The sequence below is a fragment of the Lipotes vexillifer genome, unplaced genomic scaffold (assembly GCF_000442215.2).
Source record: "Lipotes vexillifer unplaced genomic scaffold, Lipotes_vexillifer_v1.1 scaffold1706, whole genome shotgun sequence".
Classification (NCBI taxonomy): domain Eukaryota; kingdom Metazoa; phylum Chordata; class Mammalia; order Artiodactyla; family Lipotidae; genus Lipotes; species Lipotes vexillifer.
This window is the reverse complement of record NW_006772773.1, coordinates 470476-495574: the sequence shown is the minus strand read 5'-3', so window position 1 is coordinate 495574 and position 25099 is coordinate 470476. Positions and strand designations below refer to the sequence as shown.

The 25099-nt window shown below is 32.0% G+C and overlaps 1 protein-coding gene across 1 annotated transcript in view; it reads left to right on the top strand.

Annotated features, from left to right (window-relative positions):
• NIPBL (NIPBL cohesin loading factor) overlaps positions 1 to 25099 on the top strand; it is a 195698-nt gene that overhangs the window by 125612 nt on the left and 44987 nt on the right. The window contains exons 12-31 of the mRNA XM_007447917.1: positions 1319 to 1513; positions 1750 to 1821; positions 1918 to 2007; positions 3572 to 3675; positions 6964 to 7050; positions 9329 to 9560; positions 10357 to 10508; positions 11073 to 11153; positions 11622 to 11722; positions 13146 to 13284; positions 14840 to 14922; positions 15481 to 15613; positions 16653 to 16796; positions 18935 to 19024; positions 20124 to 20338; positions 20450 to 20552; positions 21172 to 21270; positions 21372 to 21518; positions 23798 to 23932; positions 24702 to 24800. Coding sequence (XP_007447979.1) covers positions 1319 to 1513; positions 1750 to 1821; positions 1918 to 2007; positions 3572 to 3675; positions 6964 to 7050; positions 9329 to 9560; positions 10357 to 10508; positions 11073 to 11153; positions 11622 to 11722; positions 13146 to 13284; positions 14840 to 14922; positions 15481 to 15613; positions 16653 to 16796; positions 18935 to 19024; positions 20124 to 20338; positions 20450 to 20552; positions 21172 to 21270; positions 21372 to 21518; positions 23798 to 23932; positions 24702 to 24800 — 2501 coding nt within the window. The remainder of the gene's footprint in view (positions 1 to 1318; positions 1514 to 1749; positions 1822 to 1917; positions 2008 to 3571; positions 3676 to 6963; positions 7051 to 9328; positions 9561 to 10356; positions 10509 to 11072; positions 11154 to 11621; positions 11723 to 13145; positions 13285 to 14839; positions 14923 to 15480; positions 15614 to 16652; positions 16797 to 18934; positions 19025 to 20123; positions 20339 to 20449; positions 20553 to 21171; positions 21271 to 21371; positions 21519 to 23797; positions 23933 to 24701; positions 24801 to 25099) is intronic.

The following is a 25099-nucleotide window of genomic DNA, read 5'->3' as shown; positions in this document are numbered from 1 at the left end:
AATAGGAATAACTAGGGCAGCATATAAAGGTAAGATTAGCTAAGGTATAGACATTGATTACCCACACAGAAGGACATCAGCATAAGCATAGAGTGCATGGGCCAAAGGTTGGCATCCTTAAATCTAAGCCAAGTGGGGGACTAGGGACTCAAGCAAGAGTTTTGTCTTAAACACTTGGGTATTGATCATAGTTAAGGATTCAGAATAGAAGCGAGTCAGAAGAAAGCAAGGGAGTCAGATTCAGATTAACAGACTAGAAAGTAATTCACTGTCAGCAACTAGTGGTCACTCCAACAACCAGTGTATGATCCCAAGATGTAGAACGTATCAGTTCTCTATCCTGGTTTTAACGTGGTAGTGCTTGTACTCTAGAGCAGGTATAGTAAATATTTTTCACTTGTATTCCCTCCAGTTCTCACTGGGCAGGCATTTCTAATCAGTCTTTCTTGCTGAAATATAGTGCTTTGTCTCAGGGCTCAGAATTATTCTCAGCATTATGCTTTAGGCAGCTACTACCAGTTGATCAGAGTTGATGTGTCAGATGAGATCTGTTTGCCAGTTCTGCCTAGAGGCTCCTGTCAGTACTGATGATTTTAGCAGAATGCTTATACCTCTGGAAGAATGGGGAAGGGATTGACGGTAACACACATAAATATGCTTACCTAGCATGCATAAGCTCACAAGTTGTCTCCTTGGGTTTAAGCAAGTATATTGTTGGAGAACTGAATTCAATATGTGAGTATTTACAACTATACAGGTTTATTCTGTCTTTGTAGTTTGCGATGTTAGGTTATCAGAGTTTGTTGAATTTATAGCTGAGTTGTGGGCTTAACTTGGCTGTTAATTGACAGTATGCATGTTTACCCACATTCTGTAACACTTTCTCAAAAGTTTACTTTTCCTCCAAACCCCACTCCCCATCAACAATCCAAATGCTTAAAGGTGTTTCTGGTTTTTATCCAAACTCTAGATAAAGTTTGTTTTATATGTCTTAATTAACCCTGAAGTTTAGATATTATCTTTACTGACTCACTGAATACCTCTTTGAAATGAGCACTGTGGTTTAATTCCCAGAACATTCCTATCTGCATTTATTAGCAAACCCATTTCATGTAAAATTTTCTATATCTAGATAAATGCTAAAATAAGTGATACCATCTCTGTACCACAATTTATATTTCTGCTTAAACAGAATGATTCAGAATTTCCTAGACCCACACAATGAAGATTTTTTCTTCCATGTAATTCATTTTTAAAGTACAAGTTTTAATAGTCTTTTAAATGAGGTAAATTATTTGTCATGGGGATTTGCTTCTAGCCTCTAGGAAACGACATAAAAAAGATGATGATAAAGCTTGGGAATATGAAGAGCGTGACAGAAGAAGCTCTGGGGATCATAGGAGAAGTGGCCATTCTCATGAAGGAAGAAGGAGTTCAGGTGGTCGTTATCGAAACCGAAGCCCGTCAGATTCTGACATGGAAGATTATTCTCCTCCTCCCAGCCTTAGTGAGGGTAATTCATCAGTGTCAACGGATTTCTTACATAAGCTGATTTTAAATTTAGGGCTTTAACTTTGAAGAATTTTTATACCTTTTTTATGGACTAATAACTAATTTTTAATCAAGACAAAAGTTTGGATTGGCCATGATTATTGTTAAAGTATTTAATGTTCAGGAAGAAAGTGAAACAAATACATATATTTTAAGTTGTAATTACTGCATTTCAGTATTTCTTTTTGTTCATTTTAGTTGCTAGAAAAATGAAGAAAAAAGAAAAACAGAAGAAGCGGAAAGCTTATGAACCAAAATTAACACCTGAAGGTAACATTTTAGTTTGTCTTTATTCATAGTCTTCAACTTCAGTTTTCTACTTGGAATGTGGATAATAAGTTTTGGGGTTTTTTTCCTCTGTTCCAGAAATGATGGATTCTTCAACTTTTAAGAGATTCACAGCCTCAATAGAGAATATTTTGGATAATTTAGAAGATATGGATTTTACTGCATTTGGTAAAGTCATTTTAAAATATATTTGTTTACCTCTAAATATAAACTAAATTTAAGATATATTTATTTACCTATGTGTTAACGCTTTCTGCCAGTTACTCTAGTGGATACAGAGGCATGGTCTGTGCTCTTAAGAAACTTGAAACCTAGCTGTAGAGTCAAGTCTAGTCTGTGTTATCAAGTAACTGAAAACTTTGGTATAAAAATCAAGTATTAAATTAGTTAAGTGTTGATAGAGTTTTTTTAAGAGTCCTGAGAGTGCAGCTACCACAGTAGGTTAGAGTAATTAGGAAAGCCTTTATGCAGATGAAACTTGAATGGGCCCTAGATAAGACGGGTACTGATATGAGTAAAGATGTAGAAATAGGAACATATTTAATTTATTCTAAAAGCCAATATTTGTTAAATAATTACTGTTTGTCAGTAGTATGTTAAGTGCAAGAGGCGCAGAGATAAATACCCCAACCCCTGGCTTTAAGTAATACAGAATCTAATATGGAAAACAAAGTAGAAAAGCAATCAGAATACAGTAGGATTAATGTAATATTACATTTACGGTAATATGTAAAGGTCATATCTATAGATCTAAAGGTGTTAGGCTTATAAAAAACACTGCTTACAGTGTTTAGAGCTACTCTCAACAATTTTATGCCACTTTCAGTAGATACAAACACTAATTTATACAAAAGCTAGATGGCGTACAATAATTCTGATATTAGTACATCTATTTGAAAATGCATTAAAAGGTATATTACCCTTTATTTTAAAAGTATTTGTTTTTGTGACAGTTACTTGCCTAAGTATCATTAATGCATTTCCCCATTATTTGAAATATCTATCTCATCATTTCTAAAACTTTCCAATTCTGTGCTGGGAAACTGTCTTCCGTGTCATTTAAGATCCCAACAGGAAGTCATATGGCACTCTCAAATTAGGATAATTTGAGAAGGAGTTATTTACAAAGAGACTGATTACAAAGATGGGGGCAGAATACAGCCAAAACCCAGACTTGGAACTTTTACCATCCCTACACCCAAAGGAACAAGGGTAAAGTGAAATCAACAGAACTCAGTCAATAGGAAAAGGAAAAAAAGTTGTAGAATAGGTTGCTGTGAAAAAAGAAGTAATCTTTTGGTCAGAGGATATAGGCAGCTTGAGCGGACCTTGCAAGGAAGGAGTCAGGGATATAAATACCCTGACCTCACTCTCCTTCTCTTTGATCTTCTGACAGGGCAACCCACTGGCTGAACCCAAACAGAAGCCAGAGGGCATGGGAGACTGTTGATGTAGTCCATACAGGTCAGCCTCCTGGGGCAGAGAGTTTGGTTGAGAAGGGTCATAAAGTAGTAAAGATAAGATATCTCATCTTCCCATCTTAGTCAGAGCTCTACTTTTAACCTCTGTCCCCTTTCATTCAGGGTTTGCTTGAGGTTTACAGAGGCGTCCTAGGATGTTATTTTAGTTTGTTTATATCTGTTTGTGTATCCAGAGATTATTAAGAAGTAAAGCTTACTATTTTGAGCTGTTTCTTTTACCTAAACTGTGTGTGTTTGGATTGGTTTTTCAGGTGATGATGATGAAATTCCTCAGGAACTGCTGTTAGGAAAACATCAACTTAACGAACTTGGCAGTGAATCTGCTAAAATTAAAGCAATGGGTATAATGGATAAGGTATCTACTAAAGTAAAATTTATAACTTTACTTAATTGAAATTAAAGTTTTAAAGGTAAATTGCAAAGTTTACATAAAGTAAGTAATGATGAAAAGAAAATTCATGGTTACCTTCTGAGAGTGTAACAGAATTATTTTTTTAAAATATATTTATTTATTGTATTTATTTATTTTTGGCTGCATTGGGTCTTCCTTGTGGTGCACAGGCTTCTCATTGCGCTGGCGTCTCTCGTTGAGGAGCAGGGGCTCTAGGTGCGTGGGCTTCAGTAGTTGTGGCTCTCGAGCTCTAGAGCACAGGCTTAGTAGTTGTGGCACACAGCTTAGTTGCTCCACAGCATGTGGGATCTTCCCAGACCAGAGATCAAACCTGTGTCCCTTGCATTGGCAGGCGGAATCTTAACCACTGTGCCATCAGGGAAGTCCCCAGAATTATTTCTTAGAAAGCTTGAATCAAAGAAATATTCTGCAATCATTCTAAAGAAAATCATTTTTGCATTGAAAGAGGCACAGTCCTGGATTTTTGTCACTGTTTATTTTTTCATTGTCTCACATATTTAGATTATTTAAATGCAGAAATACACTAAATTTTTCTTTGACATTTCCTTTAGCCATTTACATTGGTGAAAGAGTAAAGCCACGGTTTTAACACATTAATTGTTGGGGTGTTTTTTAGTTTATTTATTGAAGTATAGTTGATTTACAATGTGTTAATTTCTGCTGTACAGCAAAGTGATTCAGTTATACATCTATATATATTCTTTTTCAGATTCTTTTCCATTATAGTTTATTACAGGATATTGAATATAGTTCCCTGTGCTATATACCTTGTTGTTTATCCATCCTATATATAATAGCTTGCATCTGCTAATCCCAAACTCCCAGTCCTTCCCTTCCCCACTCCCCCACCCCCTTGGCAACCACAAGTCTGTTCTCTATGTCTGTTAACACATTAATTGTTAATAAGTACAGAACCTCATTGCTGTAGGCTTTATAATGACTTTCGTGAGTTGTCTTTCCTCTGAGCTCTCTGTTGCTGAGTAGTCTCATTACACTAATGGAATAGCAGAATATTTTTCCACTAATAATAACTTTAAACAATAGTGACAGCATCAAGGGCTAGCTTCCCATAATCTTTATGGGCTACCAGTCACCCCCTAAACCACTGCATGATTGCTATGCAAATATAATTTCAAGACAAATCCTCTCTCCTCGTCTTCTAATCAGGCTCCTCTTATACAGAATTATCTACTCTTAAGTCTCTTAGTCCATAATGTAGAGATAATGATTTGTTTTCCAGGAATAGTAAAAGAATTAATAGAAGACTGTATTTACCTGAAGAATTTATCCTCCCAACAAATTAAACTTATTTATTGAGTTTTAAAGTAGACTGGGAAATATTTTAATGTTTTTCTCCAAAGTTAAGATATAGTCGCTTATTCAGTTTGTATTCATTTATATTTCAGGTGTACGAGGTAACAATTCAATATTTGTATGTATTGCAAAATGATACAACGGTAAATCTAGTTAACATCATCACCACACATAGTTAACAGTTTTTTTCTTATGATGAGACCTTTAGGTTCTATTCTCTTAGCAACTTGCAAATATAAACTGCAGTATTGTTACTTATAGTCACTGTGCTGTACATCATATTCCCAGGACTTACTTATCTCATAACTGGAAATTTGTACCTTTAGACCACCTTCACCAACTTCACCCACCCCCACTTCCCACCTTTAGCAACCACCAATGTGTTCTTTATATCTATGAATTCTTTTTTTTAGATTCCAAATATAGGTGAGATCATAATGGCATTTATCTTTCTCTGTCTGACTTACTTCTCTTAGCATAATGCCATCAAGTTCCATCCATGTTGTTGCAAAACGGCAAGACTTCCTTCTTTTTCTTGGCTGAATACACACACACACACACACACAACACATTTTCTTTATCCATTCATCTACCAGTGGACACTTTGGTTGCTTCCATGTCTTAGCTATTGTAAATAATGCTCTACTGAACATGGGGGTGCATATAGCTTATGAAGTGTTTTTGTTTTCTTCAGATATGTACCCAGAAGTGGAATTGTTTGATTATATGGTAGTTCTATTTTTATTTTTTTGCGGAGCCTCCATACCCGTTTTCCATAGTGGCAGCACCAATTTACATTCCTACCAACAGTGCACAAAGCTTCCTTGAGTTTGGTTTTTAAAGCTATACAGACATATCACATAATTAACCAAGAATTAATGTACTATTAGTTCACATTGCTATTACTGTGTGCAGTGAGGGATATGTTGATTTCTTTTGTATACAGGAATATGGCTTCAGTTTTCTGAAGTGCCAATGCCAATCTTAGGTTTTATTTCATAAGTTCTATAGTTACATGTAGCTAATATTTCTATTTCAAAAGGTGAATTTGCTGAATATTTTCAAAGCATGGACAGTTTACCAAAAGTCTCAGTAGTTTAATCTGTTGTGAAATTATCTAAAGCAATATTTGGGGGAAATTTTTTCTGTAAGCCAGCATACGAATAATCAAAATGTACTTAATGTCAGGTTATTCTATTGATGCTCCCATTTGACTCTTCTGGCTGATTCCAGTAAGTGTCCTAGCTGCATGATAAGAGTCTAAAAGGAGACCTATTCAATCAAGGGAATGAGTAACAGTTGCTTCCTCGCAGAACCTCTAAATCAACTATTAAGTTTTTAAATATAGGAAATATTATTTGTAAGAAATGAAACATATTTTAAAAATAAGAAAAATTTCTACCAAATAAAGCAGTGTTATCACATTTGTAACTTTTATCATTCTCAGATTCAGGCTTCTGTTATTCAAAATATTACCTGGGATTTTAAGACACCCGCTAAATAACATTGTAGTGTGGAAACCATGTTATAATTAATTCAACAGATGAAATGTTTAGAGAGTGTGTGTTTGTGCCTGTGTGTTCGTATGCATGTTCAGTGTCACTTTCATAAGAGCAACGGGCCAGACATCAGAACAGATTCAGCCTTAACTAGCTATGTGGTAAGATTTGAGTTAGTAACATACACATGTGCCCATTCTGTGTTTGCTATCTGTCTTTCAAAAACAAGTAATTAAGTTCTCTACATAATCAGATTTTAGTAGAGGATCTAAGTAGGAAAGTTTTATTTTTCCACTCTTTAAGAGGGTGTTAATGCTGTATATTCCATTGGCCAAAGGGAATAATTGTACAGAATAGTTCTTGAATAATTTATTACATTTACCAATGATTGATGAAAGAATTTATGCTTCAATTTTAGCTTTCCACTGACAAAACTGTGAAAGTCCTAAATATCTTGGAGAAGAATATTCAAGATGGGTCAAAGCTCTCCACTTTGTTAAATCATGTAAGTTTAAGATCCATGTTGTTAATTTTACCCTTTCTATTGTTAAGATGTAACATTTTTCATATGGAACTTTGATTTATAGAGAAAATTCCAAATTTCATTAATTTGAGCTTGTTACCACATTTACTAGTTCACATTTAGCCTTGCAGTTAGAATTGGATTTTTAGCTGTTTAAAATTAATGTTACACATTATCAATTCACAGCTTTGATATAAATAAGAATAGTAACAGATGTAAATTCATTCAGTTCAAAAGACCATTCTTTAATCTTACATTATGCTCTTCCTTTTGTAAGTGGATGAGTGTTTAAAATGTCTTTTCATTTATAAAATGTTAGTAGGTAGGAATTCTTTTCTTTGAACTTCCCTGGAGAAATAAATAGTTGGAAACCTTATGGTGATTTCCTAATGTATCCTAAAATGTTAATCCTTATGTATTGTTTTTATATCTAGCTCAAATGGTTGTTGAAAGGATATTAAATAAATTAATTCATGTAACCTGCTTAACAATGTCTGGCACATTATAAGTTCTCATTAAATGTTAACTGCAACTGTCGTTACATTTTAGTATGTTTTATCAAAAGCAGTGGCAACGTGGTATAATGATTTATGAACTGGGATCTACCTTCCTAGCATTATAGCAGACTTTCAAAATCATATGTGCATTTGAATTGTTTGAATTGATCTTGGTGTCTAACATTAATGAATTCAAACACTAATTCTTATAGGAATTTAATGTAAGAGATAAGGATCTGGGAATGTTTTGAGTTAATGAAATTTCTTTATTTTTAAATGACTGATTACAAAAGTAGTGTATTATAGAAAATTTTCAAAACACAAAAAACAGAAAGGTTCAATTTTCATCCAGCAGTAACCACTGTTAACAGTTTTGGTAGATAATACTTCCATTCTCATATGTACATATATACTATATGTATTTAGCACATGCACTGGATTATATCTTGTGAGGGAAATGTTCTTGATGTTTGCAGAAGCCACAGGAGTGCTAAGTGATCTACATGGAATTTAAAAAAGTAGAGAAATAATGTCAGGTGGTATTTCTATGCTTTATTAAATATATCCATATTTTTCCAGTGCCCTTTTTAAATTAGTTTTTGAACCATAGAAACTAAGGGATTAGAGGACCTATAGTGGCAATATACTACATTTTTAGTCTACAAGTTTTATTTAAAACACTTTGGCAAGAAATTATGGTAAATATCAAGAATCTACAGTTATGGAGAACTGGCTGACTCAGTTTTAATGAAATTATTTTCATTCCTGAAAACCTTAGCACTATTTAGGGTGCTGCATTTAAGCCTTAATGTTTGATATGCGTGATGAACCTCCTAAACTGACTCTTCGAAACAGCAATTTCAATATCAAAGAAAAGTTACTTTATTTTTTTAAGTAGGTATGTAAGTAGTAAAATGAAATAAAGTTAGAGATAGAGTTTTTAGGCATGAATGATTTAGAAAGCCCTTCTGTGTTTTACAAATATTATACTTTTATTTATTCCTTTTCCCAATGTTATAAGCTTTGAATAGCATGCATACACAAGTATTCCTAGAACATAAAGTTGATATTTCATAACTAAAGACGTGATAGAAGAATTTTCACTTTAAAAGTAAGATTAAAAGCACTTTTTCCCAATTGTAATGCAGGTTGCTGATGTGTAAATTAAAATATAGTCTGTCAGTTGTTGAATTATCTATTTTAGAAAATAAATTATGTTTTCAGTAGTCTACATAATCACTTTTTAATCTCAGTTTCAAAAATACAGTATTGTTGAAAAACAGTTATTAGGAGTGATTGAGTCGATAACATTTTACTACTTTTAAATAAGGGTCTATCCTTTGTTGTTAATTTTTGTTTTGCTCTCACAAGAGCAAGCAGAACTAAAAAGCTTTAATATTATCATAATGTTTTTAACCCCAAACACAAAATGATTTATGTATAATTATGATCTTTAGCTAAAATCGTAGATTTGAATAAATTACACAGAAGATAAACATAACTATAAGTTTGTTATTGGAATGTCATTTAGTGGTGAAATTAGGAGATGAGAGTACATTATGTTTGAAAACATTGAAACAAATCATACTTAATGTAATATACGTATTTGCACTTCATTCCTGATATTCTTTAAATATACATACACACACCATAACTCTCACCAAGTTTTCAACCGTGAAAATCAAATATATTATAATTTTAAAAAAATATTTAACCTATAAATGTGTTCATTTCCATTTCATTAACAATGTACTGTTTTGTAGAATAATGATACTGAAGAAGAAGAAAGGTTATGGAGAGACCTTATTATGGAGAGAGTGACAAAATCAGCAGATGCCTGTCTTACAACTATCAACATTATGACATCCCCTAACATGCCAAAAGCTGTATATATTGAGGATGTAATCGAAAGAGTTATACAGTACACTAAATTTCATTTGCAGAATACACTTTATCCTCAGTATGATCCTGTTTACAGATTAGATCCTCATGGAGGTTAGTTTGCCGTTTTATACTGATAGTTTTTTAGTATAATATCAAAATTACCTGTTATATAATTTTACCACATCGGATGGGTCAGAATGCAGTGACTTAAAATGGCACTGAAATTATATAAATTGTAATAAACACTGGCTTACATTTGACTAGAATATAGAACTTGTTTTAATCCAGTACTTGTTCATTAATAATTTCTTTAGCAACTATTTACATATAATAAGAAGTAATTTCTACTGGTCTGAGATTTTCCTAGGTAATAGTAGCTTCTGGTTCCATTTATCACTTCCCCCAAATTTTACCCAAAATACTATCTAAAAAATGGATTGATTAAAGATATATAGTTCTTTCTCTTATTTATAATCTTTATAAATGAGTCATGTATGTTAACATGTATACATTTAAAGAGGAGGGCAAACTTGGATCACGAATACCTACCGTTAATTACCTGTTGTTTAATTATTGCAAGTTGATTTCAAGGGAAATATAATCTTAATATCCTGCTCCAGTCAGTGGAAAAAAATAGAAATAAAGTAATCCTTAAGATACAAGAATTTAATAGCCACTGAAATGTACCGTGAATTATCTGTTATAAGAATGTTGACTTTCTAACTGAATATTCCCTAAAGAGTAATTTTCTCTTTTAATAAATAGACAGCTTTATTTGCCAGGTTGTATTTTTATATAGGGGGGAAAAAAGGTGTGTTCTTTTAATTCAGAAAGCAGTTTTATTAATTTTTAATAAACATTATTAAAAGTTGATATATTTCTTATTTTGATTTTTTTTTCATTTTAGGAGGCTTATTAAGTTCAAAGGCAAAACGGGCTAAATGTTCTACCCATAAGCAAAGAGTAATAGTAATGCTTTATAATAAAGTTTGTGACATTGTTAGCAGCTTATCAGAACTACTAGAAATACAGCTTCTTACAGACACAACAATTCTTCAGGTAAGTTTTTTTCAAGCATTTTCCATATTTCTAAACCAAAAAAATAAAGGAGAATAAGGGATCTAATTGAGTTCAGTATAACCTCGCTCACTCAATAATAATACCAGCACTATGTTAATTTTTTCCATTCAGAGTATTTTATATCTAAATGGGAGAAATAAGAGTCTAGGGAAGTTTTAAAAAGAAACATTTGGGGCAGAAGGCAGGTGAATGTAGTATAAATTCTAAACTGTAAATTATTTGAAAGATAAATGATCATTTCCTTTAAAATGTGTCAGGATACTTCTTCCAGAACAGTGAACTATTTTTTGTTTTTTACATTCCTGTGACATTTATTAATCCAGAAGTTAGAAATCAGAGGAATGGCAGCTATGAAGGAAGGTCTGTGCTAATTTGCTTGAGGGTGAAAGGGAACAAAAGGAGAAACTAGTTCCTGATTGATGAGGGGAAAGAAAATGCTCTCAGTGTTTTCCAGAAGTTTATGAATGCCTTGGGATTTAGTAAGGTAGAATGTTACTGAAATCTATTACAGATGTGTACTGATTACTGTCTGTGTCTGTGCAGGTATCATCAATGGGAATAACACCATTTTTTGTGGAAAATGTCAGTGAATTACAATTGTGTGCCATTAAGTTAGTCACTGCAGTAAGTATAATCAGTTCACATTTTTAGTTATCTCTCAGAAAAATAACAGTGGTATCCCCTATCCTTCAATCCAAATGTGCAAAAACTAATGCAGATTGGAGTTTTCTGTGAGGACTATTTTAGTATGCCTTAGATTTCAAACACTTCTAAATATTTTTAAATATTTCAGTTAATTCCTTAATATATACTATAAAATCAATTATTTTAAATCATTTAAATCTTGGCTTACGTTTCATACCCAAGATATCATATTCCTCTAGATGAAACTAGCATACTATGACTTCTACAAGAATGTCATAATTAATGATAGAAAAGTTGAGCAAATTTAGTCATTGCCATCGAAGATGATGAAAACATTTTCATTCTAAATGGCAGATAATATTTTTTATCACATGGTATAGTATCATTTTTGTTTATTTTCAAATAATTATAACAAACTAAATTTGGAATCTTATAATTACTAAATAGGTATTCTCAAGATATGAAAAACATAGGCAGTTAATTTTGGAAGAAATTTTTACTTCACTTGCAAGATTACCTACCAGCAAGAGGAGCTTAAGGAACTTCAGGTAACTAACTATAGCAAAGTCCGAGTATAATGAAGAACTCCGTTGTACTGTAGCCATCATATTTTAATTCTTTATCATTTCTGTCTGATTTTTATTTTAATGATCAAATAAAAGAGAGGCAGTTCAGTCTCAGAACAGCGTGAAGAATACCTTGGGTGTGAGAAATAAAAATGCACATTTTAGAGACTTAAAAGTTCAGTGACTCTCAAGTGTAAAGATCTGTGGCAAGGATTTTCAGTCTTGGCGTTATTGACATTTTGGGCCAGATAATACTTTATCTGCAGTGCTGTCCTGTACATAGTAAGATGCTTAGCAGCATCCTTGACCTCTGCCTAATAGATACCAAAAGAAATGCACCTTTTCAAATTACAATTACCAGAATTTCACTAGACACTGGCAAATGTCCTCTGAAGGGCAAAATCATCCCTGGTTAAGAACTGTTGGCCTGTGAGAAGAGCAATAGGAAATACGGCTCCAGAGTCAGAGGCAGTTCAAGGATTTCATAAGCCTTACGAAGGAACTTGAACTTAATCCTTTATACAGTAGTAAGTCATTACATAATATTTTTAAAAGAGAGCTGAAAAATTACTCTAACAGAAATATAGAAAATAGACATGACAATTAAATGCTCTTAATCACTAAGCACAGAGTAATTAAGGAATGTTATCCGCTGCTGTGGTTAGCATTATTGCCTTTGTTGGCATAGGTAATCATCAACATTTTCATAACTATCATTATAATATTCCTGGCTGATTAAATGTGTTGACCTGGCATATAGGGTTATATTTAGATTGCTTTGAAGGCTGTCTTCTGTAAAATAATTGTTTTTATCTTAATTTTTTAGACTGTGTATTGATAAACATCTATTGTCCATTAAAACCTAAAGAAAAGCTATCAACATCTAAAGGAATTCTTACGTTTTTAACTATCTTTTAAACAAAAAGATTTAAAATTTGACTTTTTTATATTCTGTGTCATAAAATATTCTATAACATAGATTATTTTATATTCTATGTCACTCATACTCTAACATATGATCAGGAGCTGACTATGTAGCAGATTTTAATAAGAAAATGAATACCAGAATGCCTGGGCATTGGGAAATCCTGAAGACTTCTCATTTTAAAAATCATTTTGAAAAATATTGATATTTTTTCTTATAATTGTTCAATCTGCAGTGCGTATATAAAGTATAGAATTTTATATTAAATACTGCATTTTTAATTATCTATGCATAGGCATTTAGTTGGTTTTTTGAGAAGTTAGAAATAATTAGACTTAAGGACACTATTATAAGCAGTAAAGACAATACCTAGAAATATTGGTAAAGAAAGCATCCTGAAACTTTCAGATCATAGATGACATGTAAAATGAAATTCTCTTCATACTCTGTAAGAATTAAATATTTTCTTCTCCATTAAAGGTTAAACAGTAGTGATATGGATGGAGAGCCTATGTATATTCAGATGGTTACAGCACTGGTTTTACAACTAATTCAGTGTGTGGTACACTTACCATCATCAGAGAAGGAGTCTAATTCAGAAGAGGACTCAAATAAAAAAGTAAGGAATCATTTGTAAGTTTTATAACTGTATTTTTGTAGGAGGAAACAACTATATTCTCTGCCATTCTTATAAAACTGAAGTTCTTAATTAGGGCTTCATGAAGACTGGGCTTACAGATCCTTGTAGAGCATTAAACTAAGTTTTAGGAGACTTGAGTTCTTGTCCTATTATATCCACCAGTCATGAAACATACAAATCATTTTAATCTGAGTTTGTTTCTTCAGCTATAAAATGGGAATGATAATACCTAACAAGCCTACTATTACAAGTTGTAAGACTCAAGTGAGATATTGAATGTGAAAGTGAATATTATAACATGTAGTATCTATAATCACATACAGTAAATAACCGTTAATATAATTAATGTTAAATTCATGCAGAAAATGAGTTTATGCCCTCACTATTGAATAACTTATAGCTAAGATTTGCTTTTGGTTTTGTAGCTCTTACCCATCAACACTTAAAATTTTTCCAAGTTTTATAGTTTTACCTCAAAGAAGTTCAAAAGAAAGAGGAATAATTTTATTTCCTAATTCTCTTATAGTCGTGGCTGTGTGTATAGTAATAAATAATAAAGTGACTGGTTAATAAAGTATAAAATGAATATTAAAAATGTTGAGGTCCCTGTTGTTCTCCCCTTCTCCTAATCTCACTGTTCTCTTTTCAGCTTTTTCCTTACCATTGGTGAATGTTTATCTTCGTCCATTTATTTATTTATTTATCTGTATAAATTTGATACAGAATTTTTTAATTTACATAAATGATATAGTGACATATTTACAGCTAATTTTTTCACTCACCATTGTTTTTAATACATGTAACTAATGCTAGATTCTTCTTGATTTAGGTTAAACACATCATATATGACATACAACAACTTGAAGCAAAAGTTTCTCTAGATATACTTAGAAATAGAATATTAAATCACAGTGTACATGCACTTTTAACTTCACTGGAACTTGACATTTTTCTCACTAAAGTGGTGTTCTAGTTTACATTCTTACATTTTGATTTTGCCTAGTCTGGTTAGTATGAAATGATACCATGTTTTCTTTTGCATTTTTCTGGTTACTAGTGAACTTTTTCATATATTTATTCACTTTTTGGGTTTCCACAACTTTGAATTAACTATTTATATCCTGGTCTTTAAATTTCTAATGAAGGAGTTGAATTTTTTTAGTATTATATTCTAGTATTCCATAAACTTTGAGCTTGCAATTTTTTTTGAAATTCTTTTTGTGTTGATATTTTCAATCAGAACTGTTCTGATCATGATAAACAACTGTTGATATTTCATTTGTTAAACACATTTGTCACTCTTAACATATTTTAATAAATAAAAATGAACTCTATCAATATTTTTATTTAGTTTTTATGAAGTATTGAAATATAGTATGCTAATTGTAGCTTCTCTTTTTATATCTAATAGTTAAGATTTTTAGTATTTAAATGTATTGCCCCTATATTCAGTAATAACATGGCAATAGCAACTGAAATAACTTGTATGTTGGTTATTTCTTATATCTGTATAAATTCATTTTTCTCAATCTAGGTTGACCAAGATGTTGTCATTACCAATTCTTATGAAACAGCCATGCGAACAGCCCAAAACTTCCTTTCCATCTTCCTTAAAAAGTGAGTAAAATTAACATAATCTGATTTTTATTTTCGCCATATAGAGAACAGTTCATTTATTTTATGTAAAAGATTAATGCAACTTCCTGCCATAATCTGAACCTTGACTATATCTCCCTGACCCCTGATTTCCTTATCTTTAAAATGAGGAAATTAGAATATTAAAAATCTAAAATTTTATAAACTTGCTCATATGTTCTATAATTTCTTTTCAGTGAATTTTGGGACTTTCTAATTGAATAGGAAAGTTTGGGGAGAGAGGTTTCCTTAGCTTTCATAAGAATTTATAGTAATCTCATAGAAAAACAGTGGTCATTATTTAAAATGTGTTACACTTGGCAGAAAATTATGTTAATGTCAATAAATGAATTCCCTGTAGTAGGGGAAAAAATAAAGATTGAGAAACAGATTCATTTTAAAACCGTATTTCATTTAATGTACTCTCTTATACCATGTTCAGATGTGAGAGAAGAGGAAAACTTAGTTAACAAAGTTTTAGTCATATTGGTGAACGTGTCACCTAAATTCACAGCCTTTCTATTATTTATCTTTGAACAGATGTGGTAGTAAGCAAGGTGAAGAAGATTACAGACCACTATTTGAAAATTTTGTTCAAGACCTTCTTTCAACAGTCAATAAGCCTGAATGGCCAGCTGCTGAACTACTCCTTAGTTTGTTAGGGAGACTGTTGGTAAGAGTATAGCATTTAAAGATTATTAGATTACTAGAAGACAACATAATGAGGATGTACTCTGATTCACAGATGATGAATTCTTTAAAAATGTGTAAGGAAATATGACCATTGCATCTCTATTTTTGCATGTGCATAACTGTACACAATACTGTCAGTACCTTGTAGAAACTTTGAAATGTTGTGACTTTCGGTGCTTTCATTTCATACATAAGATAACAGTGCTTTAAAAAACTTTTTTTTGTTGTTGTTTTTTGTTTTGTTTTGTTTTGTTTGGAGGTATTGTTAGTTAAAAGCATCTCAACACTGAGTCATAAGTTATCATAGTTAATTCATTTCAAAGCATGAAACTGATTAATGTGAACTCTGTCATCTTTAAGAGTATTTCTAAAAACATGACACGTTTTAGTCCTAATGTAATATTGTATTAGGGAAATGCAAAGAAATACTATTGTGAGTTTTCTTTTTATCTTTAGACTACATTTGGACTTGTGCAATTGTTACAAAGTTTTTGGGACCTTACTTTTTGTCAGCTGGAAAACTTAATACTGTTCTGAAACCAAGATAATTTTTCCTAGGCATCAGAATTCCAGCCTAACAAATTCTTACTCAGTAATAATCCCATTTTATAGAGTTTAGCCTACATTTAAAGAAAGTGACTGTGTTCTTAGGAAGGTTTAATTTTATATCTATATGTATATATAGGTATTTTAATGAAAATGTTAAAAATTCCAGAAACTCAAAAGGCAAATTACTGGGAGTTCCCTGGTGGCCTAGTGGTTAGGATCCTGGGCTTTCACTGCCGTGGCCTGGGTTCAGTCCCTGGTCAGGGAACGAAGATCCCATACGCTCTGGGGTGAAACCAAAAAAATAAAATAGAATAAAATTTTTTAAAAAGTCAGTTACTTTGTGGAACAATATCACAGGGGAAAAAAGTGTTTAACTTTCAAATAATACAACATAGATTTGGAATTTATAAGTTGCTATTAAAAATAGTATAAATTGGTTAAATTAAAACAAAATTATTTTTCATGTGTAGGTTCATCAATTCAGTAACAAGTCAACAGAGATGGCTTTAAGAGTGGCATCTCTTGATTACCTTGGAACTGTTGCTGCACGACTGAGGAAAGATGCTGTTACAAGCAAAATGGATCAAGGGTCTATAGAACGAATTTTAAAACAGGTATTGAGATAAAGAATTTGAATTTGGGGGATAAGTAATAGTTAAGTACTTTTTTAGATATTCTTCTGTTAGTGTTGCATTTTATTTTGTAGATTCAGAATAAAATCTTACTCCTAAAAATGGGCTTTTTCAAAAGCTCCACTGAGAAAATTTATACCATAGGGTGAATTATGTGTAACAGGAACTTTCAGATGATTTATATAATCCTTAATTTACTTTCTTTTTGTGAACTACTGTTATGAATGTATGATGCTGTTTTTCTATTTGGTTTAACAATACCTTTTTTTTTTTTAAACTATGGACGAGATGGTAGTAATACTAAAAGTTACTTAAGAAAATTCATAGGTAAATAATCTCTAATCCTACCATGCACAATGTTTTCATTTTCTTTCTACTCTTTTTTCTTTTTTTAATGTCCATAACCATATCCATTGCTGGCCATGACAAATGCCTCTAATTTTTTTTTCTTGTTACTTACGTTGTATTTTGAAATAATTTTAAACTTACAGAAAAGTTTTAAGAATAGTACAAAAAGTTCCCATTAATCTTTCACCCAGATCCCTTAGTGGTTGACATTTGTTTTATCATTCTTTTTCAAAATATACACGCATGTGTATCTGTATATGCATTTTTATTTTCTTCTGAACCATTTTGAGCAGACAGGATGCCCCCATGACCCCTGAATTTCAAAGTATGATTCCCTGGACAAGCAGCACCAACTTTTACATCACCTAGGAACTTGTTAGAAATGCAAATTCTCAGGACTCTCTCTGGAACTGCTGAATCAGAAGCTCTGGTGGTGGGGACAAGCAGTCTGGTTTAACAGACCCTCCAGGTGATTCTGTTGAATGCTGAAGTTTGAGAACCACTGCTTTGTGTATGTTTTCTACAAACAAGAACTCTCACTTAAATATCCACAGTACAGCTATGAAAACCAAGAAATTACCATTAATATAATACTGCCATTTAATGGAATATTACCATTCCTGTTGTATTTGATAGATTATCATTTGTTGCTATCATTATTGTAGCACTCAAATTGAACTAGATTTGACCAGTGGGAGCCCCTTTAAACTGCCTTTTGTATCTTTTTGATATCTTCCCATCTTTCCTTGAGGACTTTGTGGCACAAGATGTTTCAGACTCATCTTTTACTTTCCTTGTGCCAGCCCTGGAATCAGCCATTTCTCCAAGTATTGCTGATTCCTTTCATTGAAGAATGGTAGCTAGGTGATTTTCAGTATTTCTGAGAGTAGACCTAGGACCTCTTATTTGCCACATACGACCATGTACTGTACACTGTAAAACTTGAGGGGAGTGATCCTTGGTAAATATTTCTATGACTCTTGACATACTTCTGAAAAGCTTTTGGAACTTTACAGTGTACTAGTTTACAGTTCTATGACTAATTTCTGAATGTATTCATGTCACTATACTCCAAGAACATAGGTTATTCTAATCTTTGTTTCCTACTTAGATATATTCTTAACCATATATTTGGCATTTCACATGGTAAACCAGAAAATAAGCTATAGACATTAATGTCAACTCAGAGTTAATTTCTGCTTCTGTATTGTTCTTGAAAGAACCAAAGACTCAGTCCCTTTTTGATTCTAGATCAAACGCACAGCTCAAATATACCTACTGTATATTTAATATCTTACATGAAATAAAGTACTATTTTATGTTAATTGCAAATAAAAATATTTCCCTTTCAGAATGTTTTTTTAAAATAATATCCCAAAGACACCTGTAACACCTGTAACACGTAATAATTTCCATTTACTAGATTAAAAGTTTGGAATTATCTCTTACCAAACAGAAAACCAGTGGTAGGACCTTCCTACCTCTGAAGATTTACATACATGTTGTTCTAATAATTATTATGTCAGCTACTTACGAGCTTCTTTAAAGAAAGTTAACATGTAGTTCATAAAAATAAAGGTTAACCTCAGCTATTAGTACACGTCAGCTATCAGTATATAATGTTTTTCAAAATTAGTATTCTTCTGTTTCTTCCTATATTTACATTTTTATCATTTATCAGATTTTTCCCTCAGATTTGTATATGCAACTGGATGATTTGTTAAAAAAACATTAGTAATATCTTTTTCGTTACTACTTGGTTTATTTTGTAGGTTTCAGGAGGAGAAGATGAAATCCAGCAGTTGCAAAAAGCATTGCTTGATTACTTGGATGAAAACACTGAGACTGATCCTTCACTAGTGGTAGGATTCTATTCTCCCTTTTATTGGAGAGTTTACATGTTTGTTTCAAACTTGGTCTGTAAGAAAATTGAGAAGTGTTGTGAAGAGGAAAGTTGTATTGGAATCTTGATTTTTAAAACGGGTACATGATAGTCTAAACAAAAAAGAATGATTATGGAATGATTTGTCTTAAATGGAATTCTGGTACAGATATTGTAGTTTACTAAAATTGTGTGACATGGGAAATATTTGGAAGTCTTTCCATAGGTTATCTTTGAGACCAAGTGAGATCATTTGTCCAGGTGGTGCATGAGATGATCTGTTTAGCACATAAAAAGAATATTAGAATTTTATGTCTATATTTATTTTTAACTATAATCCTTAATTCTGTTTTTTTATATATTAGCTATCCAGAATATTAGTAAAAGAAGTTTATATGTAAAATTTATACACTATATTGGGGCACTTTTTAATTTTTTTTTTAATTGATGGGATATACATCTAAAGTGGTTGGAGATAACTAAGCTATTCAGCCAACTACTGCAGGTTTTCAGTCTTCGTGGAAAGGAACAGATTATACAGTGATGTATGTCAATTATTTCTCAATAAAAGTGAAAAAAAACAGGAACAGATTAAAAGGAACAGATTATAGGTGTGCCTTAGTGTTAATATATTTCAGTAATAATTGGCTATGTATTTTTTGAAGAAGTAAGGTGAAATTTTGAAAATAACTATAGAGTCTTCTACCTTCAGCATTTTATCCATGTGTTCTAAACTCTTCTAGTTGACCCATCATCTCTCTAATTTTACTGACTCGTTCGTTGTGTGATACCATCCTTAGTTAAGTAGTTATAGTAGTATTGTAGACTTAATACAGTTGTGTTTATAAAATTATCTTTTGACGTCATTGATATAACTGTTAGGACAAAGTAAAATAATAAGTTTTCTATCATTTAGATATTCTAAATGTTCTAGCTTTCATAAAATCTGTCTTTATCTGATGGAAGTTTTTTAAGGTAAACCTTGATATTTGTAGTCCTAATTGTGAACACTTCATCAGTAGGTTGGAAATTTTGTTACTAATTTCATGAAACTCAGATCTCACCAAATTTCTTTCCAGTTTTCTCGTAAATTCTATATAGCCCAGTGGTTCCGTGATACAACTCTGGAAACAGAAAAAGCAATGAAATCACAAAAAGATGAAGAATCATCTGAAGGAACACATCACGCAAAGGAAGTTGAGACAACTGGTCAAATTATGCATCGAGCTGAAAATCGGAAAAAGTTTCTTAGAAGCATTATCAAAACCACACCTTCTCAGTTCAGCACATTAAAGTAAGATCCAAAGAGAAAACATGTTTACTTTTTCAGTTATCTCTTTGATATCTATTTACCTACTTTACAAAAAAATTAAATAAATTAAAATTTAATGACTTTTTGTTGCAGGATGAACTCTGATACTGTGGACTATGATGATGCTTGTTTGATTGTTCGATACTTGGCCTCTATGAGGCCGTTTGCCCAGAGCTTTGATATTTATTTGACACAGGTAAGCTGGACCAGAATTCCTTATACAGTGAAATTGATTTTTCTAATTCTGGTTACTTGCGTTTGAGTATGATGTCTATTCATTGTTGAGAACAGATATTTTAAAAAATCATGAAAGTAACATTTGTTTCTGTGTTCCATATTTGTTAAAATATCTTTGTTCTGCATGCCTTTTACCTATTGATTCTTGTTTTACAGATAAATGGATATGTATCTGTATGGTACAGGTAGAGTGATGGTATATAGGTAGAGTGATTGATGTTATAAAAATATTCAATTCCAAGTTATTATTTAAATGATACTAAATATCCTTAATTAAAGTTACAGATAGGAAGGTTTCAGTGGGGCTACAGGTTCTTACAGATGAAGCATAGCAATAAAAAACAGGTTTAATTGAAGAATGCTAGGATAAAGGAAAGCCCCTAAAGCATAGAATGCCTTACCATGTTTTAAGTTAAAGCTTTGGATCAGTAAGATAACAGATCTTTTACTCACTTATATAAAAATTAAAGGAAAGTGAGTATGATATTTATTTTAATTTTTTTGCATGTTTTCTTTCTATATTTTGTTAAATGTTATGTGTTCTAAAATTGATGAAAATATCAATATTTGCTTGACAGATCCTTCGAGTTCTTGGTGAAAATGCAATTGCCGTTCGAACAAAAGCCATGAAGTGTTTATCTGAGGTTGTTGCTGTAGACCCCAGTATTCTAGCAAGGGTAAAGAGGAGCACAGATGATTCTTTTTATTTGAGTTTTCTATTCAAATTAAAATATTAGTTCTACTTAGTATAAATTACATTTTCTATATTTTTCTTTAGCTGGATATGCAGCGAGGAGTTCATGGACGATTGATGGATAACTCCACTAGTGTCAGAGAAGCAGCAGTAGAATTACTAGGTCGATTTGTCCTTTGTCGACCTCAGCTTGCTGAGCAGTATTATGATATGCTGATTGAAAGAATATTGGTATGTTTGTTATGTCATTTTTATTGTAATTTATGAGTATAATTTTGCCTTCCTAATGTCACTTTTTAAAAATGTTAAGCTAGAAATGTAGATATCAATTATGTATTTATATTACCTAATCTGTAAACTATAGCAACTTTCTAAAGAAGGACATATTTCAAGAGGAGGGCTGCTCAATATTGTAAAACAAATCATTGGCAAAAATTGGATTCCTTTTTACAGTTACTCTTGCCTTTTGATTATGCCAGTTTACAATGAGTAAATGATAGGAGCTATATGGCATAGTTAAATATTTTGGACAGGAGTCTAGAGTAATTATATATGTACGTATATAAACAGGAAGAATTGTTTCAGTGAGAACTAGGTATAGAACTTTGGTGTCTGACAGTATTTTTGGCCATTATGTATATTCGCATGTTTCCTGAAAGCTGAATTATGACAAGCTCAGATACCTGCAAGTTAAACAAGAAAGTCATTTGAGTCTTAAGACCAAACTTAAGGAACACTATTCTAAGATATTCTTTTCTTCTATGTCATTGAATTCCCTGGCCCTGAAGTATTTCCCTGGAAAATGAAAGAAGGAAAAAATGAAACACTGGCATTACAAAATATCTGTAGAATTTTCATACCACCCACTGTGGACATATTGACTTCTTCTGTAACTCAACAGAGATGCATTAGGTACAGGATTAGGTATTTCTGAAATGATAAGAGTTTATTTTATCACCTTTAGCCCAGTATTAGAATACAGTGGGACTGAGAGTTACGGATAATTTCATCTTCAACTAGCATAAAATCTTGATGGAAACAAAGAATTTTAAGGGAAGAGTGGAAGAATTTTTTCCATTTTAGTGCCTCACTCTTTTCAAGGGTGAAAGACAAACTCCTCAGAATTTTCAGATATAATGAACTCTGACAGTGTCTACCTTAGTAATGTATCCTAAAATATTTTCACAATTGCTAAATTGCATAATGGAAATCATGTTACACAATAACTGTTCAGTGCTTTTTATTTATTTTAAAAATGCTTTAATTATGAAAATTTGTAAAGTTAAAGAAAAATATTACAATGAACACCCAAGTATCCACCACAATATTTCACCTCTATTTTTTTTTAATATATAAATTTGTTATTTATTTATTTATTTATTTTTGGCTGCGTTGGGTCTTCATTGCTACACACAGGCTTTCTCTAGTTGTGGCAAGCGGGGGCTACTTTTCATTGCGGTGCATGGGCTTCTTCTCATTGCAGTGGCTTCTCTTGTTGCAGAGCATGGGCTCTAGGCACACGGGCTTTAGTATTTGCGGCACGCAGGCTCAGTAGTTGTGGCTCGCGGGCTCTAGAGCACGGGTACAGTAGTTGTGGCACACAGGCTTAGTTGCTCCACAGCATGTGGGATCTTACTGGACCAGGGCTTGAACCTGTGTCCCTTGCTTTGGCAAGCGGATTCTTAACCAGTGCACCACCAGGGAAGTCCCTCATCTCTATTTTATTTAGAGTATTCTTTAGCTCTTTTTTACACACATCCACTATGACATTGACTAATTTAAAAAGGCCAAGACAGAGACTTCCCTGGCAGTCCAGTGGTTAAGACTTTGCCTTCCAATGCAGGGGTGCAAGTTCCATCCCTAATCAGGGAGCTAAGATCCCACATGCCTTGGGGCCAAAAAACCAAAAGATAAAACAGAAACAATATTGTAACAATTCAATAAGGAATTTAAAAAGGCTCCGCATCAAAAAATCTTTTAAAAAAAGGAAAATATCATTAAAAAATAAATAAATAAAAAATAAAAATAAAATAAAATGACCAAGCCAGTATTGTTATTTCCTCAGGGTTTTGTTTCATTTAATCTGTTCCTTTGTTTCTTATATGTACTATAAATCATAATATAGTGACAATGGTTTGAAAGAGTTAGGTTAAACATTTTTGTTAAATATACTTCATATGCTGTTTAAGCACCAGACACTATCCTAAAAGTTTCATGTTTGTTATCTCATTTAATTTTGGCAAGCTTATACTCTAGTCTTGTGTTCAGTGCTATTTCATATTTTTCCATGTATTAGATATTATATTTTAAAAGCAAAGACAACGTAATAAAATAAATTTATAGTAACATTAATAAAAGAGCATATAAAAAGGAAATATATAGACCATGTTTATCATGTTAATAAATAGTGTATATACTGCTTGTTGGTATTTTCTGATTTCATTTAACCAAATTTCACACGCCTAAGCATCTCAATTTTTCTGACGTTTAAAATACCTTTCTATTCCTAGGATACTGGTATCAGTGTCAGAAAAAGGGTAATAAAGATTCTAAGAGACATCTGTATTGAACAACCAACATTTCCAAAAATTACAGAAATGTGTGTAAAAATGATTCGCAGAGTGAATGATGAAGAGGGTATTAAGGTGAGATAAAAATGTTGACTACTTTAAATTTCATTTTTTAATTAATGTTTTAAATAATTTAAATGTTTATTTTATATAAATTTTGTTAGCTTACATATATGTATATACTTTACAAGTGAATCATTTTAGATTATAAATTCAAGAAGAAGACATACTTAGATATTTTTATTTCTAGATCTTGCATTAATTAACAAAATCTGATCTTAACCAATTTAGCAATTATAATATTTAATATCATTGTAGAGATTGAATTGTATATAGGAAGTTTATTATCAAATTAAATTTATTTTGATTTTCAAATGGTATGTGCTTAGTTTTCTAAATTAGTAAATACTCTGTTGAAAGTTTAATCCTGAGTTCATTAGTGAATTTACGTATGTATGATTGTCCCTGTATTTCTTTGGGGGTTTTTTTCTTTTGTTTTTTAACAACTTCTCCTCCAAAGTAGAAAAAATGTGTTTTTAGTTTGATTAAAAGCATTTGAATGTGTACTCTCCAGAAGTTCTATACTAGGCATCGTATTACCCATTTAAAATCATTGCCAAGTTGAAAAATACTATAATTTTTGTAAGTTAATTGCTGATTTAAAAAAAAAAAACTGAGGATGTCATACCAATAGTTTCTGGTAATTTGTGTTTTGTTTAGTTATTTATAGGTTTTGTTTTTTTTTTTTTTAATGGTTCTGTTTTGGGCTTTAATGAGAATTGGGGGTTAAGAATTTTGCCACATTTGTTGTAGTTACTTAGTTTGAAATTTTTCTTTCTTCTAGAAATTAGTAAATGAAACATTCCAAAAACTCTGGTTTACTCCAACTCCACACAATGACAAAGAAGCAATGACAAGGAAAATTTTAAATATCACTGATGTGGTAAGAAGGACTGGAACAAGGGTGGTTCCTGTGGATGCAAACCTCATTGAGGTCTGCCTTGTCTTACAAAGGGAGAGACAATGACAAGATATTTGGTTATTCTCTCCTGCATCCCTTCCTTTATATTTCTGGATGTACTCAAGGGATGCAAGTAAGATGAGAGTGTTGTTTTCACCTAGCCCCACTTTTTGGCATCCACTGAGTTAAGCGCTGATTTTAAAATTTTCCAGATTCTTCCAATGATTGAAAACTGAAAGGGAAAGGAGAAGTGGGTAAAAAGATAACAATAACCCATGGAT